Genomic DNA, 17,641 nt, shown 5'->3' with positions numbered 1-17,641 from the left:
AAATGGCTTCGAAATCATCAAACGACGAACATACAAGTTTAAAAAACGAACTTATATTTCTCTCAAGTAAGTAAAAGTTAAGTCATCTTGTTATAGAACTCTACTATTACTGACAAACGCTATTTTGAAGTTTATTTTTTAAGTTTTTATATGCTAAGCCACTGTTTGTCTTCTGACCTTTCTAGCTCTAGGCTAGGCTAGAATAGTAGTAGGCTAGTGCAAGCTAGCTTGTTGGCGTAGTGGATCAGCTCAGGTTCTGGGTTTAGGTATGCTAGGCCTAGATTGTTTGATATTGTCTAGTAGGATGAAAAACGTATGTATCCACATCCTAACCCAACAATATTCGGCGCCCAATATTCTTTGTTTTTTTAAGTAATTAATAATTGTTTGTAATCAGTAATATTAAATTAAATACTCCTGTACTGTACTGCTGTAGAGTAGTTGTACTAGGCCTAGCCTAGGCTATACTAGTATTTTTATATGAAAGAATATAATAATTAATATATACTAGGCCTAGGCCTATCTATATATATTATTTTTATTTTGAATGATTTTTCTAGAACTGCTCCATCAGCACAAGCAAAAGAACAAAGAAAAACATACGACCCAACAAAAACAGAAATCTACTCAATCAAGTCACAAATATCAATCAAAGACTCTGCTGCCACCATGCAAGAAAAACATGGTATGGCGAAGAGCTGATGATGTAGGCAAAGGGAAACAGTCTGATCACTATAGTAATGTGTCTGCTGTCACATTAAAACATTCTGGACAGTTTTCAAAAGTTAATAACATGGTGACAAGCACAGCGACATTGGCATCATCAACATTGAATCCATCGAAGAATACTGAAAAATATACCAAAGTTAATAATTCTGTAACTCAATCGACAACTTTATCATCATACCATGCAAGAAAACAGGGGAATTATGTTGCACCGTCTGCAGTATATGTGGTAAAACCATTGGTTAAAGCCAACCACTTAGAAAAGTCTGAAAAACTTAAATATGTGACTCAGTCCACTAAAGTAGCAACAACATCAACACCTTTTGACCAAACAAAGAATTCTGGCAAATATTCTAAAATTAATACTAAAACTTTCAACCAATCAGATGAAAGAAACTCAACAATTAACTATAAAAACGAGAGTCAACAAAAAACATCGCCCTCAAACTTAACAAAGGTGCACAAGAACGCAACACACACCTTTGTCAACGATAATCATCTTACCAACAAAACAGAGATAGCAAAAGAAATTAAAGATGAATTAACCAACCATAAGTATTCCCAAACCAAAAGCTTGAACACAGCTACACTCGAAAGAAACTTGAAGATGGATAAAACCTATTCAACCACGACCAACAAAAGCAATCCATCACCCAAAAATAACCCAAATTCAAAATATGTTTGGAAAAAAGAAAAAGAAAGTTTGAAAGTAAAGAATGATAGAAAGCAAACAAGTGCAACTCATTCGTTACCAGATTCACCAATTTCAGTTAAAAATAGTAACTCGTCTGCTTCACCTATAAAGTACATTCATCAGAAACAGAATATTGCAGTTAAAACAAAGTATAAATTACAACTCAACTCTCCAACACAATCCACTAAAAAGGTGATAAAAAATAGAAAGACTGTTTATGCAAGTGTGTATGTATCACCTAGTGTGAAGAAAAAGAAATCGTTAGGGCAAAATGGTAGCAAGAAAACCTCAAAGCACAGATGGGTGTGCGATGACAAAAAGGAGAAATCTATTGCCTATAGGATAAAGAAAACACCAAAACTACCTACTGGTACTGGCCACAGTGATGCAAGTTATTCCAAGTCAAAGTTTACATGGAGAAAAGGTACTGTACACAAAGTAAAAAGCACTCTAAACATGTGTATTTTAGATTTATTTTTTTCTCTTTATGATGCCAAAAAGAATTTGTAGAACTAATTTTACTTACTTAGTTACATTATTATTTTCACAGAACATCCTAAAACAAAGAGAGTTAGCATGTGTGGTTACAAGCTTACAAATGTTGTTAAGACTCCAAAAACACAACCCAAACCATTTATGGAGAGACGGAAGAAATATGTCAACAGTCACACTCCAGTGCTTCCAAGGTCAAGATTTAAGCTTGACAAGAAGCGTTCACCCGCTGTCTTGCAAAGTAAGAACATGGACTATTCTGGAATAAGAACTCCGGGAAGAATAGTTACCAATCCTCCATCCGTGTTATTTACTGTCCGCAAGACAAGGAGGAAGATTGTGAGGAAAAATGTGAATCAGTCATCAGGTATAGAACATTTGTCCAATTTCACCACCACTGCATTTTGTATCATCGTGTAAATGGCTGTTTGGTTGCATTCACAATTTATTTTTTTCACAAAGTAATGTATTTTATATTATCTCATGATATTTTAGTTATAGTTTATGATGAATTCAATATGGTTTTTTTTTTAGGCTTATCTCGCGTGAGCAGTTCTCAAGATAGTGAGGTCATACCAGTGTCAATCAGTAACCATGAGTTCAAAGTTCATTCATCTGGCAAAAAGTTGAAGCGACTTAAGAAAGTAGTTGGCCTAAACAACAGAATTGCTTCAGTTGACAAAGCGTCGTTTGTATTATCTAAGCAGTTTATAAGCAGTAGAAAACTTGTAGCACAGTATGTATTATATAATCATTATTATTTATCAAAAGCTTTTTTACATTTTATCTTTAGATCATTTTAATATACAGATTATTTCTAAATGCTTTAGTATATATTTTTTTGTAGACAAGTTTTGCATAAAAGTATTATAACAAGCAACCAAGCAAAGTATAAGAAGCATAACAAGGTAACGGACGCAAAGCGATACTGTATTTATTACAACCATTTTGGTAAATGTAGTAGAGGCAAGGAATGTCAGTATGTACATGACCCAGATAAAGTGGCAGTTTGTACAAGGTAACTCTTCCATTGAATAGGATTCAATAGTGGCAGAAAATATAGTAGAATACCTATTAAAGGATGTCTTAAGGACCAAACAAAGTGTTCTTTATTAATAGGGGTATCCACTGAATATGAAAACCATATTAGCCCTCATATATTTCACTGAAGTGTCCTCTGAATAGGGATGTCCCTCTGAAAAATGTATTAAAAGCTCAATAGATTTACTACAGTTTTTACTGTTTACAGGTTTCTCCGTGGCAAGTGTAAGCAGGTTGATGGAACTTGTCCATTTTCACACAAAGTTTCAAAAGATAAGGTAAAATACCTAAATATATTTTTACTTTCTAAAATATGTATAGTAGCTCCACAACTTGTAACTAGGTATCCCAATGACAACTTGACAATCACAACTTGTAACCTTTGTTAAACTGAATCAATACTGTTAAAATGAATTTTATTTATTTTCATAGATGCCGGTATGTTCATATTTTCTACGTGGTATTTGCAATCGTGATAACTGTCCATACCTTCATGTCAATGTCAGTCGTAATGCTGCCATCTGCGAAGACTTTTTACGTGGCTACTGTCCAGAAGGAGAAAAGGTCAGTAAATATTATTGTGTTCAATCTAAATCAAATATATTACATTTTTTGTTTTATAGTAACAATTTATGTCATTTTTTTATATTTGAAAAAAAAAATCTTTTTTTTTAGTGTAAGAAAAAGCATTCATTAGAGTGCCCGAATTATCGGCAAGACAAAACTTGCCCTAGAGGGCGCCAGTGTCGTCTTCTTCACCGTCAGCAGAAGACAACTAAAAGAAAGTCACAGAAACCAGAACACAAGTAAGATATTGTTTACTTTTTGGTTCATAATCTTTGTATTGCATTCATTACAATTTTAGTAGGTTTGGAAGATTTAATAGAAAAAAGTTTTTATACAGATGAAGATTTGTTGACAACAAGTCAAAACTTCTCACACGTATGTATTTATTATTAAAAAATTGTATACAGATAGTTACTATAAAACCAGTTAAAGTTTTTTTTACAGTTTTTATTGTTGATTCTTTCAGAATACCAAAGAGACCAAAACAAGTAACAGAAGATATAGAACCGTCAAGTGAGGTTGAAAATAGTGAATCTAATAATTTGCCATCTTTTATATCGTTAAACAATGAAAGTTGGAAGAGTACACCAGATGCTAGTATACTTGAAGAATATAAAGAATCGTCTAAACACGTTCGATCTTTTATATCGTTAAACAATGCAAGTTGGATGAGTACACCAGATGCTAGTATACTTGAAGAAGATAAAGAAACGTCTAAACACATTCCATCTTTTATATCGTTAAATAACGAAAGTTGGAAGAGTACACTGGATGCTAGTATACTTGAAGAAGATAAAGACTCGTCTCAACACGTTCCATCTTTTATATCGGTAGATAATGGAAGATGGATGAGTACACCAAATACTAATATACTCGAGCACACAGGTCCACATGAAGAAACAAAGGAATCATCTGTTCATCTTACATCTTTTATATCATTAAACAATGAAAGTTTGATGAGCACACCGAATACCAGCTTGCAAGATAAGACAGGTCTGTTTAGTTAAATTATTTGCTTTAAATGAGATTTTTCCACCCAAAACGACAAACATTTTACAATTATTTGTACCTTGAAACATATTTTAGAACCTTCAGCAGCAGTGTTTATTAGCAGTTTTTTACCTAATTTTAACTATATTTCTTCTATTAGTTAATAGTTTAATGAAACAATATATTTTCTTTTTTGTTACCTAGTCACGCCAGAACTTCACATACGACCAAAGTTTACAAGTAAATGAAAAAGAAGAAACAGGTAAAGATACATAAAGTGACGTCATGAAAAAATGTTTTGATTTTGTTTGTTGTAAAACACATTATACTCCGTAGTTTTGCACAAGCAAAATCAAGGTTTTTTATACTTTTCACAAAGAATATTTTTATTATACATTTTATTATAAATTGCACACATTGCTAAGTATGTAACTCTTAGTATACAGTATATGTTGTTATTTTTGTATTTTCCTTTTTGCATGTATACAAATGATTGTAGAACAGGTTTGCAATAAATATGAATATTTTATATCAAAAAGCTCTCTCTTTGTATTTGTGTGTTTTGTTTTGGTTAAAATATGCTACAATAAATACAGTAGAATCTCTTCGTTTTGGGACACACTCATTATGCGGACAGTTGGTCCAGAAGGTGTCTCCTTAATAAGTCTTACAAACACTGGATATAAAGAAGACGTCATGCAGCCACGTGGTACAAGTAATCTTGTGTCCTTTTTTTTTTGTTTAAGTTAATAGTAATAATTATGATAATTGAAATGAATACATTGATTTGATTGGACATTTAAAGCTGTATGTAAAGTACTTTCCTTACGCTTGAATTCACTTGCATGTATTTCAAATTATATTTTTTTATGAGTGAATACACTACTGTATTTAGAACTTGGTTCTCACAATATAAGAACATAAGTTCGACGCAAGTAATTTGACCAATCACGACGCGATGGATCATATCCGAACTGTCGCTTTTGATTGGTCAACTCTCGCTTGCGATGCGCCTACGTCGTTGCCACCTACTACATGGGAACCAAGTGTAAGTGAAGGGTGTATAGACTTGTGAATTTCACAATTATACAGGAGGGTCATGTGAAGTTCACAGTTGATAACATAATCTGTGACAATATCGTATCGAGGGAGCTTCCTGTTGTCATGAATGTACTTTGTCCTATTTAACGTTAGTATTTGAAGGCTGCTATCTTTGGATTTGATAGTTAATCACAGTCCACCTACATAATGTTTAGATACATACAATGTTGCATCACGAATACAGATAATATTACATAATACAATTTAGAAATGGGCGATTTATTGGGTGTTCTGCATCGCGCGTTTATGTCATCACCGCGCGTTTACAACATCAACACGCGTTTACGTCATCAACACGCGTTTACGTCATCACCACGCGCATTTTATCACCGTTCTGGTGCTTCATCGTCATATTAAATTACTAAACACATAAAGTAAACGAAAGAATTCGTAAATCATTTTACCGAATATTTTTATTCATTAGAATCAGAGAAAGAGAAATAACATGAAGGAATGAGAGAAGAAAACCATTCGATCAATGATCGATGACGTAGCAACTATTTACAAACTGTTTTTTCCAATATAGTTTTTTTCTGTACACACAATACATTCATAAACATTTACTATATATATTTTTTTCATTTTTACGATTGCAATAAATATTATTTAACACTTTCCTGTCCCTTCACACATGTATTGAATTGTCCATGGAAAAAACAGTATTAATTAGCATTTAAGTATGAAGAACATTGCATAGTGATGCGTGGACTGTTATAATAATAATTTAACATTAAAAATGTAAAAGTACGGTAGGTTAAAATTATTAGACAGAAAACATTTTTAAACAGAATTAAAGTCATGACCATGATATAGCAATATTCTTAGGGTTACAGTATTTCCATTGCATATTCTATTGTAAACCAAATGACGTCATAATCAATTAATCAATCTGAATGTTCTGATTACCCGCGTTATGCTAAAAAAAAAATACACATCATATTGATTGATCATTGCAATGTTCCACGTCATGATTACGTCATTAACAATTTATGTTAAATTTTAAGAATGGAATACAATTCGAGAATACAACATGGATAGAATCGAGTACCGTGTAAAAAAACGGTACAGGGAAAAACAAGATTATATATTGGATTTAAAGAGAATAATTACACAAAAGTTAAAAACAATATGGTATATTGTTTGTGTCCGTCGTCAGAATCAGTTAGACATTGTCAAAAAACCAGCTTGTTTACTCCCATTTCAAAAACTGGGCATCCTCCACGTTAGGCCAGTTCCTGGAGTTTTTCTGGTCTTATATATTTTTTTTAGATTTTTAAAATATTTTTTCATTTTTTTTTTTCATATTATAACCGATTGTATATTATTACAGTGAGAATGTTCCTAAGAACATACCCACCCAAAAATATACAATCGTTACATATATATGTTTGTTTTATATTTTTATGCCTCTTTTTTCTTTTTGTTGTTGCTTTTTTTTTCTTTCTTATTTTTTTCGCTTACTTAGTTCCGTTACATGTCAAAGGTTACTTAAATGGTTGGTATCCATTATCAGTCCGTTAAGAACACTTAGTGTTCTTAATAAAAAAATAAATATAAACTGACTAAATCGGGTTATCGTCAATGACACCACGCAAAACGATATCAACGCTCGCGTACAAATGCCGCGTATAATCGGCATTTAAACGCGCGCGCTCATGTGCGTGTGTTGTGTGGTATCACTGACGTAATGTGTGATATAATTGAACAGGTAACCAAAGTAATATATTGGATACTTGCTATTTGGTAGAAAACGTAAGATTCGTAATCTACCACAATAACACCCCTCTCAAAAATATATTATCCATACTTAAATGTTGAATGTACAAAAATAAACACGTTACCTGGTTACAACAATTCAATAATATCACACATTTTTTATATAAAAGTTTACAGTTCAATAGATTCCACATCCAATACTTGATTAACAGCATAAAACTGACTCCAGTTCGTTGCTATCCATCCACAAGAACGATACACTATACCATTGATTGCTATATTGCCGACTATGGCGATCTGATATTGCGCAATCCAAATCCAATAGCCTTCCCATAATTCCTATCAGTCAACAATCGATATCGTAATCATTACCAAATAAAAACGATAAATGTTCGGTAATAATTATTCTGTAAATTAATTTGCGAATAACCGTGACATATTGATTATGCTTCGTCTTGTTTTGATAGTGAATTAGCAGAAGGTTACGTTTTTGCTTAATAATGATTTTAAGTCCAGTTGGTTGCTTTCGTAACATACGGCAATATCGGTTGACATTGAGTAAAATACGGTACTGTGTTTGTTGCTTGCAGTTCAGTTTTAGAAGTGGAATCCATCGAAGGCAAATGACAAGATTACTTTTTTAGCAGGAGGAATCGCAGGGCGATGTCGGCGAACTACTATCGCTATACCTTTCTTCAAGCCGAGATCTGTACGCGTCTCTTTCTCGTATTGTTCTTTCCAATTGAACTTTGAGTTGTTGTACTTCGGCTCTCAGGTTCGTGTAGTCAGTTTCCATGCTGTTACGTTGACACATGCGTTTCGTACGGCAACTGTGCGCGTATCCTCGATTTTTTAAAGTGCGTCTTCTCTGCTTTAAATGCATAATTTCTTCCTTGTCATAATTGCGTAATCTTCGGTTGAGCTCTTTAACACTTAAACTCACCAAATCGTCATCTGTAAACTCAGGTTTTTCGTCAAATCTGGGTAGGTCGGAATAATCAGACGGTGCTCGAGCTCCGCCGTCGTCGTCGGAGCGGCTACCGCTGGTTCCGGGATCATTGGCTGTACCGATAAAAGCTTCAGCTGCACTATTATCCGTCAAAAAGTCAGAATTGATAGTGGAATAGTACTTTTGCAGGTCTACACTCGGAAGCATTGGGCTAGGTACATTTATCATGTGGCCAGACAGTGGTATGCTAGAGTTTGGGGACTCATCTGCCGGAGTCGTTCCCAAACTTGGTCTACCACCGTACATGGCACAATCATCGCTTCCATTTTCTTCTTCCTGCTTTACGTCGAAATTCAAATCGAAATCCTGGATGTATTCTAGCCCAAGAAGGTCATTGACATCGAATTCTGCCATTATGTCGACGCCAATCTCGGTTTCAGTCTTTCGTCAATGAAATGGAGGCACCTCTCGTCCCTTATGTTTTTGACACGTAAAGACCCGATGTCCAAATGCGGCAATTTCTAAACGACTTTGGAAAGTCAATGTGAAAAAAATCACACGTCGAGACAAAACAAGACCTAGGGTCACTTTCAGATATACAAAATATCTTTAAAAAGCTTCCTTTCGGTCAAAATAATGTCATTTCCTCAGCAGAAACGCCGCATAGGTGTGGAGGTCATGAAGGATGAGAGGCAACAACGCCCTCTTCAGGGTGAACACTGTATTTATAACAGACATCCTCATGCATATTCATTAAAAGTATATTTAGGGATTTCGTCATCTATGATATAATAATATGATCTGACGTCATAAATCTTTCGCTTAACAACATGTTATAGAACCGCATTACTTGTGTAATATAAGTACACTTCTCCTATTGAAAAATAAGATTTAAACAAAACTTGAAAAAATATGCCTTTAACCATGCACAGAATTGTTTGTAAATTGAAACGAGAAGCGAGAGTTGCTTTTTTTGTTATAACATAAAGAAATAATGACAATAATCACGGAGTTATTTAAAACATCAATTAATATTTCTTCTACGTTACGTTATCAATTATGATTACTGTCTTAGTTTAAGCATTCTCCGTGTTTTAAGTATCAATTTAATTCTAGGATTACATAATTAATTAATATATTGGTAGGCCTATATGGTGCATCTTAGCATTAATAATAATTATCAAAGACTTGTAGTTTATTGATGTTACGACCACTGTAGAGTTTACGGTGGTTTACCGTCATTTTGTCGCATGTTATTTTACAGTGGAGAATCCTTCTTTTCATTTCTCGTTTACCGGGCGTTTCTTTCGTATTTCAGAAATGCAGTGTTTCTTTAAAATGTCGATCTATAATTTAAACTGTCCACACATCGTATTTATTTCACAAATATTGCTTACAATAAAACGTAACTAGCCGTGGCTGAATTACGATTTATCTTTACAAAATGACGAAACAAAATTGCCGCGGTTTCCACTTGAACGCAACGACGTAATAAGCGCGTCGCAATCGCAAGTAATTTCACCAATCACGACGCGATGGATATGAACTGGCCCTTGTGATTGGTCAACTCACTTGCGCGCCCTCGTCGTTCGTCTCTGCGTCTAAGTAGGAACCAATCATATTACTGTATAATGAAACTGTATATAAAAACGTAAAATGTCACCTCTACTGTACATTGTAACCTTTATTAAATAACTCAAAATATAAAATTAGTAGTATTTGGAATTTAATATATCAATAAAATCAACTTTATTTATAGGCCTAGAATGAGAGTGTTGAGAAGTAACTAATGTTGGAAAAGATTCCCACAGAAAAATTAAAATATTCTTATTTTGATATTTTGATATTCTTTTTGATAATTTAATTACTAAAATCTACAGTATTCATTTACAACTACAGACAATCTAGAATCTTCTACATTTTAGTAACTAGTTTACTAAAATAAAAGGTAAAAGAATGTGTCCATCATCCATTGCATAGCACAGAATTAAACTACTTTTTACAACTTTTAAATTTTAATTTATTCCATTTCAATACAACTTTGTTTTTTTCCTTTTTTTGTAGATTAGCCTGGTGTGATATAAACGATCTGAGGTGCAGACTATTTTAACATGGAACTAAATTGGTACGTTCATTTTTTTCCATTTCATATATATTTATAACTACCAGTGCAGTTTCATTTATGTTCAAAAGGTGATCTTTTTTATATGCCTTTGTGGATGATTAACATGTTAATTAAATGTGTAAACACCCGCAAATATTGCATTAGCCATGCTCATCAAATTCAATATACGTTTCGTAAAATATATAAATAATACAATATTATGTAAGTCATAGGCAATGCTCCTCTGTTGTAGCATGGAGGTAAAAACTCCATGCTTGTAGTAGGTTTATTTCTTGTAGCATGGAGGTAAAAACTCCATGCTTGTAGTAGGTTTATTTCTTGTAGCATGGAGGTAAAAACTCCATGCTTGTAGTAGGTTTATTTCTTGTAGCATGGAGGTAAAAACTCCATGGTTGTAGTAGGTTTATTTCTTTTTCTTCAATTCTTCAAACCTTTTGGTCAAATCATCAAAGTCCACATCTTCCCCACCAGCTGACCCTTTCCCTACGCTATCCGTCGGGAATGTTGATGCCGGTACTGATGGTAACTCCGGGAATGACGCTGCGGGCATTGATTTCTCTGGAGCCGATGGAGCGGCTGGGGGAGGGTCTGAATAAAGCAATCATAAATATTATTAACACTATTAGAAAGCATGATAGCGAGTGAATTCAGTAGTGTCGTAGGTTCATGTGTTTTACAGGTTATTATTATTATGATCTCATAGCAGTAGCATATGCAGATCCAAAAGGGGGCCCAACTTTGAGGTTGGGTCAACCGGCTCAGCTACAGTGATTAAGTTCACTTAGGTTGACCCTGGTCTCCCCAATTTCATTTTTTTTATGTATATATTGAAATAGACCAAATAAATAATGAAATGAAATTTCACAATTTTTTAGGCCTTTGGCCCCACAAATCTTGCATCCACTACTGAGTAGTGTACATCATTGATTATGTAAATTATTATACATATAGCAAATTAAGTGTAACTCACATGCTGGATCAAAAGAAGTGTATGATGGTGGTGGCTAGAAAAGAAAATAAATAACATGATCATACAATTACATCAGCCTGTAAATTGTACTTGTCATGACTTGGCTTAATGTATGCATACAGTCTTTGTAATAACATGATCATACAATTACATCAGCCTGTAAATTGCACTTGTCATGACTTGGCTTAATGTATGCATACAGTCTTTGTAATAAAATATAATTAAAGAATATTTGTGGGTACTTACTGGTCCAGGAGGGTAGGCTGGTCCCTGGGAATATCCTGGTCCCGGGTAAGGTGCTGCACCAGGATTTGGTGGCCCCATTGGCATCCCTCCTACTGGTGGTTGATGTGGCGACTGTAATTTATAATGAATGTTAAATATTATTATAATGAATGTTAAATATTATTATGAATCTTAATTCCAAATGTATTCATTCCGAGGACCATGACATATCCTCTCTTTAAATTAAATTTCTTTAAATTTAATATATTCTCTAGAAAGAAACAGAATTTTAAAAATGCAATGAGATATATTTAAATTGTCTGTTGAAATACACAGACCACAGTAAAGAAAACTTTAAACTAAAGAACGAAAATACATTAAAGAACCAAAATACAGTCAATTTAAAAAGTGTTTCTTGTTTCAAACAGGGTTTTCTTATAAAATTTAAAAAATATGCTGGATATAATACAGTATATGCTGTATATTCCATATATTCCGAATATGTATAATATATTATATTCCAAAGCAATAAACATAAGTTGATTAAACACTTCCTGAGGAAGCTGAGTGTACTTTACACACTGGCATTTGTTATCCAGGAAGTAAGACTGGGGTGTAACTGACCTTGATTGTCATACTGAATCTAGTTACTGGGGTCAAATAGGGGTCAAATAGGGGTCCATGTTTCCAAGGTAATTTACCTTCTATGTTTTACTAACTGTATTAACTGATTATAATCAGTAGTAGTAGTAGTAGTAGTAGTAGTAGTATAATCATATGATCAATTATCACATGTTTGGTTATAATCCACCTTACTTTAGACACTATCCTTAATCCAACCATACTTTAGATCAGGGCTGATTTAGATACTATCCTTAATCCCATTACTTTATCCTAAATCCAAGTGTAGATATAACCGCTCTAAGCTGTACTATATACCTAGGTTATTAGTACAGACCCAGTCAAGTATAGTATACATATTGTACATATAATTCTACTGTTAAATCTGAGTAAAAACTCAGAAAGCATCAAGGAGCACTCTTGTAGGTAATAAACTCAGAAAGCATCAAGGAGCACTCTTGTAGGTAATAGCTTTTGTAATACATAAAATGCCACTTGGGATAAAAATCAGCATATTTATTAGTTACTTATTTATTGCTTACAGCGGCAAATCTTTTACTCACCATTGAGAAATAAGTCTGTACTTATTCTTCCATGTTATCACTATAACAAAACCTAAATATTGAATTATAGCTAGTAGACCTTAATGTTGTAAACTGCTCTTTTTGATAAATTTAAAAACAAAATTCTAAACTACACTGATTCAAAATATTAAATAAAATATCTGCGTTACTAATAATTTTCTAGCAATAATGATAACAATGCCTTTGTGTGTAGTGGTAGTACCCCATTGTTTATGTACAGGGTGTACCTGTAGAGGTACTCCTACCTGATGTGAGGTGGCTACTGGTGGTCTCCCTGGTATTGGGGGAGGAGGTCCACTCTGCTTAAACCTGTGCTGTGGTGGATATGCTGGATCATTCTACATGCGTGCATAACAGAAAACATAAAGTGCAACATACAGTACTCATTTAATAACACTCCAATTAAATATGACCTCAAAGGTCATTAATTGGAGTTAATTAAAATGAGAAAAACATAAACAAATACAATTTTAATATTAGAAATAGCATAGAATTGTTTTTAACACATAAGAATATAAATAACTAGAGGGTACTCCGAGAGTACAAACCTCCGCCTACTGTAAAATTCCCCTACATAAAATGTCCCCTGAATATTTTTTTTTTAAATTTTTTTTTATTAGTTCTAAGTGTAAATATGTTAACTGCACACTACAAAGTTGTGGATGACAGTGTGGTCTAATGGTTATGTATCCAGCCTCTCATAGTTGAGATCGCTGGTTCAAGTTCCACTGAGGGGTTTTTTTTTTTATTATTTTTTTATTTTTTTATTTTTTTTTTGTGGACCTTGATCTTTGACCCTGACCATTCAAAATTTAACCACAATTATATGATGTGTCATTGAACATTGTGGCTAAGTTTGGTGAGAATCGGATCAAAACTGTGGTCTCTAGGCAGTAAAATAGTTTTTTGTTAGTTGTGACCTTGACCTATGACTTTTCCCCCTCAAATTCGAACTCGTCCGAGCTTTTTGGGCATAGATCATTGTGTCCAAATTTGGTTAGAATCGGATAAAAACTGTGGCCTCCAGGCTGTTCACAGACACACACACAAACATACAGGGGTGAAAACATAACCTCCTTGGCGGAGGTAATAAACAAAATAATTCAAACAAAACTATTGAATTAAAAAAACAACACAAAACAAAATCTAAATTCTAAAGCAATAACAACTCTCTTTTCTCTTAAATGTTTTCCGTCATTCAGATTTTTCTGTTTAGGGTAGGATAGTTTGTTATTGTGCAATAACAAGTTATCCTGTTAAATTGTATTATTTTCATTAATAAATGTTAGCTATATTAATGGTATTAGACATGTTAAATAAATAAAACATAAAGTTATGATGGTTAGTTAGGGTTAGCATGTTAAGGCGTATCAAGTTAGCATGTTAAGGCGTATCAAGTTAGCATGTTAAGGCGTATCAAGTTAGCATGTTAAGGCGTATCAAGTTAGCATGTTAAGGCGTATCAAGTTAGCATGTTAAGGCGTATCAAGTTAGCATGTTAAGGCGTATCAAGTTAGCATGTTAAGGCGTATCAAGTTAGCATGTTAAGGCGTATCAAGTTAGCATGTTAAGGCGTATCAAGTTAGCATGTTAAGGCGTATCAAGTTAGCATGTTAAGGCGTATCAAGTTAGCATGTTAAGGCGTATCTTTTAAGTGGGTGCTAAATTTTTAATCTTTAAAGAGTAAAACAATGCAGAGTACAAACCTTTACTACCAAACAACGGTGCTTAATATAAGTCACTGTAAAAATGTTACCAAAAAAGCTACAGTACCAACTACCACACCATTCACTAAGCACACCTTAAGTATAGTAGTAAAGCAACCTAATCTAACCTTCTACAAGTAAAGCTGATAATTTGATAATTAAGGGGAAAAACATTTAAATTTTCTATTTTACTGCACCACTCTGCAGAAATTTAAAGCTTAAAAATGAGAGACTACCCAAGAACAGAACTCACTAGAGTTTAAAAAGTGAAAAAGCTATCTGGATTATCCTAGCCTATTAAAAGCAGAAAAAAAAGCCAACCAACCAATTCTATGCTTACCTGAGCAGGATATGGAAAAGGCTGTGCCACCAAAGGCTGGGCTAACCCTCCCCCACCATTACCAGGGCCACTCCCTGGCTTACTGCTTCCAGAGGCTCCGCCCATTTCATCAGTTTCTATTAGCAATGCCTCTACATCTGCAGGCTACAAGATTTGAAAAAATGAAATAATTATTATATTCACTTAATATTTTTGGTTATTGGTTGGTGGTTGGTTATCGTTGGTTATTGGTTGGTTATTGGTTGGTTATCGGTTGGTTATCGGTTGGTTACTGTTTGGTTATTGGTTGGTTATCGGTTGGTTATCGGTTGGTTATCGGTTGGTTATCGGTTGGTTATCGGTTGGTTATCGGTTGGTTATCGTTTGGTTATCGTTTGGTTATCGTTTGGTTATCGTTTGGTTATCGGTTGGTTATCGGTTGGTTATCGGTTGGTTATCGGTTGGTTATCGTTTGGTTATTGTTTGGTTATTGGTTGGTTATCGGTTGGTTATTGGTTGGTTATTGGTTGGTTATTGTTTGGTTATTGGTTGGTTATCGGTTGGCTATTGGTTGGTTATTGGTTGGTTATTGAAATAAGTAGCTTTACCCTTACATTGTATAGCACGGTTGGATCTGGCTCAAATGGAACATTGTGACTTTTAGCAATTTCAATCATGTAATTTTCTATGAGTGACTTTGGTGGCGCTTGGTAACTCATCTTTAACTTTAACTGTAAAAAGGAAGTACATAAATAAAGATTAAACTTATTATTATATACATATAGAAACATACAGTTAATATTTTGAGCCTATGTGATCTATTGACCAGGGCATCATCACCCTCTCCCCCTGTACAAACAAACAAATAAAGTAGTGTAGACAGAGCTTGCCTAGGTGATATATTGACCACCAGGGCATCATCACCCCCTCCTCCTGTACAAACAAACAAATAAAGTAGTGTAGACAGAGCTTTAGGACTATATAAAACAAACTATGATTGGTACACAAAACATTAAAACAAATTAATTTAAAATGCAGACAAGAAAAAATGAATCCAAAAAGTTTCCTTAAAAGTACAAATACTCCAGTCAATGAAATACAGTTAAGTGTGAACCTTAGTAGGTGTTTAGAAACTTACTCTTTGGTTGACAACATCATGCTCATCTGCTCTAGCTGCTGAGCAGTATGGTTTGCCATACTTCATGAAAAATTGGTCTGATACCTATAAAAAAAAAGACACTATCACATTAAGCTACAGTACTTGGGAACATGAAATTGGCCTGATACCTAAATAAAAGACAAAACACTATCACATTAAGCTACTTAAAAGCTACTGTACTTAGTAACATGAAATTGCTCTGATACCTAGAAAAAGACAAAACACTATCAAATTAAGCTACTGTACTGTTCTTAGCAGGGCCGTAGCCACCAGTATAGTTGGTAAGGTTTCTTACTTTTTCACAGAGGCCTTTGACAACCCAGCGGCTTGAACAGAGATTATTCCCTTTTCTTGCGAAAATCGGACCACTTTATTTCACATGGCTACATCAATGCTTAGTATTATCATATAAAAATTAGAATAAAATAATGTGAAAAAGAAAGGCAGAACATAGTTACCACTTTAAGTTCTTGAATGTCTGCGCTTAGCCTAGGAGTAACCCACAAGATGGAGCAAATAGACTCTTCTAGGCCTTCATCAACGCACTTAGTCGTCTCAATGATACCAAAGCGGGCCAACAAAAAGTCACAATACAGCTCTATTATTTCCATAGCTTCCACCAAGTAATCTTCACGAATAATGTGTTCAACCTACAAAAAAAAAATATACATGTACCAATATATCAATTGTTTTTTTTTCTGTCAATACAATACATACTTTCAATAATAGATTTCAGTATATTTTATTTTACCCGAATTCTTGCTCTATCCTCTTTGCCATTAGAGATGTAATCAGCAATCTCCTTCCTAGCTTTTAACGCCAACTCAGCTTTAAAAAAAAAATTTAATTTAGATATTAGTAAAAATTTCAGTGACACAACTATCAACATATACCAGTGTAAGTAAATTAATTAATTTATAATAATATGATGTTATTCTTTATGAGAATGATATGATAATGACTATACTTACTTTTCTTCTTTTCCATCAATTTTAACCTGTTAATGGCTAATTTTAAATTCACTTTCAATTTGCTTTTGTTGAAACCCATTTTAGTCACTTTTGATCACTCACTTTTGTTTTGTGATTCTGAAAAAAATATTATTTAAAAAAATAAGTTAAAACTTGTGAATGTTGAATGTGATGATGTATCAGTCAGGATGATCTTGTCGTCAATACTACTAATCTATCTCACAGTCCTAAGTATGGATGGATACTTTTAGGGCTTAAACAGGGCTAACCTCTAACCTGGACAACCTAGATGTACAGCTAGCAATATAGGCAGTCAGCAAGCTGTTTTGGTAGGGATGAGAGATGATCGAGAGAGAGGAGAGGAGGAGGCCTAGGCTATGAGGTAGGGCCTCCAACACTACACTGACACTCACTGTAAACTAAAACTGGTCTCTGCAATCGTCATTAGTTACTTCCTATAAAAAGATAGTATATAATTTTAAACGAACCTTTTATTTTTACTTATTACAGTTCAGTACGTCTGTTAATAGAGTGTAAAACTAGGGGTAATGAAATGAAATAAATATCAACTGAGTGTGAATCACACACAGCAGATCAAAATACAAACAAAGATGTAATGCGCATGCACGGAAGGTTTACGATTACGTCTGTTCTATTTTTAGTTTTTCATTCTGACATTTTTTTT

General features: G+C 33.8%; 3 protein-coding genes across 4 annotated transcripts; 1 reads left to right on the top strand and 2 right to left on the bottom strand.

The window, feature by feature from the left end:
- Window positions 1–2: 2 nt before the first annotated feature.
- Window positions 3–4,993, top strand: LOC140056316 (uncharacterized). The gene is made up of 10 exons (XM_072101651.1): window positions 3–66; window positions 561–1,844; window positions 1,971–2,279; window positions 2,447–2,648; window positions 2,760–2,930; window positions 3,162–3,231; window positions 3,386–3,517; window positions 3,629–3,759; window positions 3,987–4,513; window positions 4,715–4,993. The coding sequence occupies exons 1-10, from the start codon at window positions 3–5 to the stop codon at window positions 4,756–4,758; spliced, it is 2,934 nt and encodes a 977-aa protein (XP_071957752.1). The 3' UTR covers window positions 4,759–4,993.
- A 1,013-nt stretch (window positions 4,994–6,006) lies between these two features.
- On the bottom strand, window positions 6,007–8,963 carry LOC140056655 (transcription factor MafA-like). Its single transcript, XM_072102105.1, has one exon. The coding sequence runs from the start codon at window positions 8,688–8,690 to the stop codon at window positions 7,968–7,970; it is 723 nt and encodes a 240-aa protein (XP_071958206.1). The 5' UTR covers window positions 8,691–8,963; the 3' UTR covers window positions 6,007–7,967.
- A 1,037-nt stretch (window positions 8,964–10,000) lies between these two features.
- Window positions 10,001–17,560, bottom strand: LOC140056475 (IST1 homolog). 2 transcript variants are annotated; one of them, XM_072101850.1, is made up of 11 exons: window positions 17,445–17,560; window positions 16,957–17,073; window positions 16,737–16,813; window positions 16,444–16,635; window positions 15,965–16,048; window positions 15,441–15,557; window positions 14,848–14,991; window positions 13,047–13,139; window positions 11,618–11,728; window positions 11,372–11,405; window positions 10,001–10,989 (listed from the first exon to the last, which is right to left on the bottom strand). In XM_072101850.1, exons 2-11 carry the CDS (start codon window positions 17,033–17,035, stop codon window positions 10,805–10,807), a joined length of 1,116 nt encoding a protein of 371 aa, XP_071957951.1. In that variant the 5' UTR covers window positions 17,036–17,073; window positions 17,445–17,560; the 3' UTR covers window positions 10,001–10,804. The 2 variants fall into 2 exon arrangements, with proteins under 2 accessions (XP_071957951.1, XP_071957952.1); XM_072101851.1 differs by lacking the exon at window positions 13,047–13,139 and having other exon boundaries at window positions 10,002–10,989.
- Window positions 17,561–17,641: the final 81 nt, after the last annotated feature.

Source organism: Antedon mediterranea, chromosome 8 (genome assembly GCF_964355755.1).
Source record: "Antedon mediterranea chromosome 8, ecAntMedi1.1, whole genome shotgun sequence".
NCBI lineage: Eukaryota > Metazoa > Echinodermata > Crinoidea > Comatulida > Antedonidae > Antedon > Antedon mediterranea.
The sequence above is the reverse complement of the archived record's forward strand: the minus strand, read 5'-3'. Positions and strand labels throughout refer to the sequence as shown.

What these genes read in the sequence shown, in the direction of transcription:
- LOC140056316 (XM_072101651.1), top strand. Translation starts at nt 3, where the DNA reads ATGGCTTCGAAATCATCAAACGACGAACATACAAGTTTAAAAAACGAA. An exon ending in AAAGTGGCAGTTTGTACAAG is followed by an intron (nt 2,931 to 3,161) that starts GTAACTCTTCCA and finishes TACTGTTTACAG; the next exon opens with GTTTCTCCGTGGCAAGTGTA. An exon ending in TCACAGAAACCAGAACACAA is followed by an intron (nt 3,760 to 3,986) that starts GTAAGATATTGT and finishes TGATTCTTTCAG; the next exon opens with AATACCAAAGAGACCAAAAC.
- LOC140056655 (XM_072102105.1), bottom strand. Translation starts at nt 8,690, where the DNA reads ATGGCAGAATTCGATGTCAATGACCTTCTTGGGCTAGAATACATCCAG.
- LOC140056475 (XM_072101850.1), bottom strand. Translation starts at nt 17,035, where the DNA reads ATGGGTTTCAACAAAAGCAAATTGAAAGTGAATTTAAAATTAGCCATT. An exon ending in ACATTCAAGAACTTAAAGTG is followed by an intron (nt 16,049 to 16,443) that starts GTAACTATGTTC and finishes TTTTTTTTATAG; the next exon opens with GTATCAGACCAATTTTTCAT. An exon ending in CTTTTCCATATCCTGCTCAG is followed by an intron (nt 13,140 to 14,847) that starts GTAAGCATAGAA and finishes GCACGCATGTAG; the next exon opens with AATGATCCAGCATATCCACC.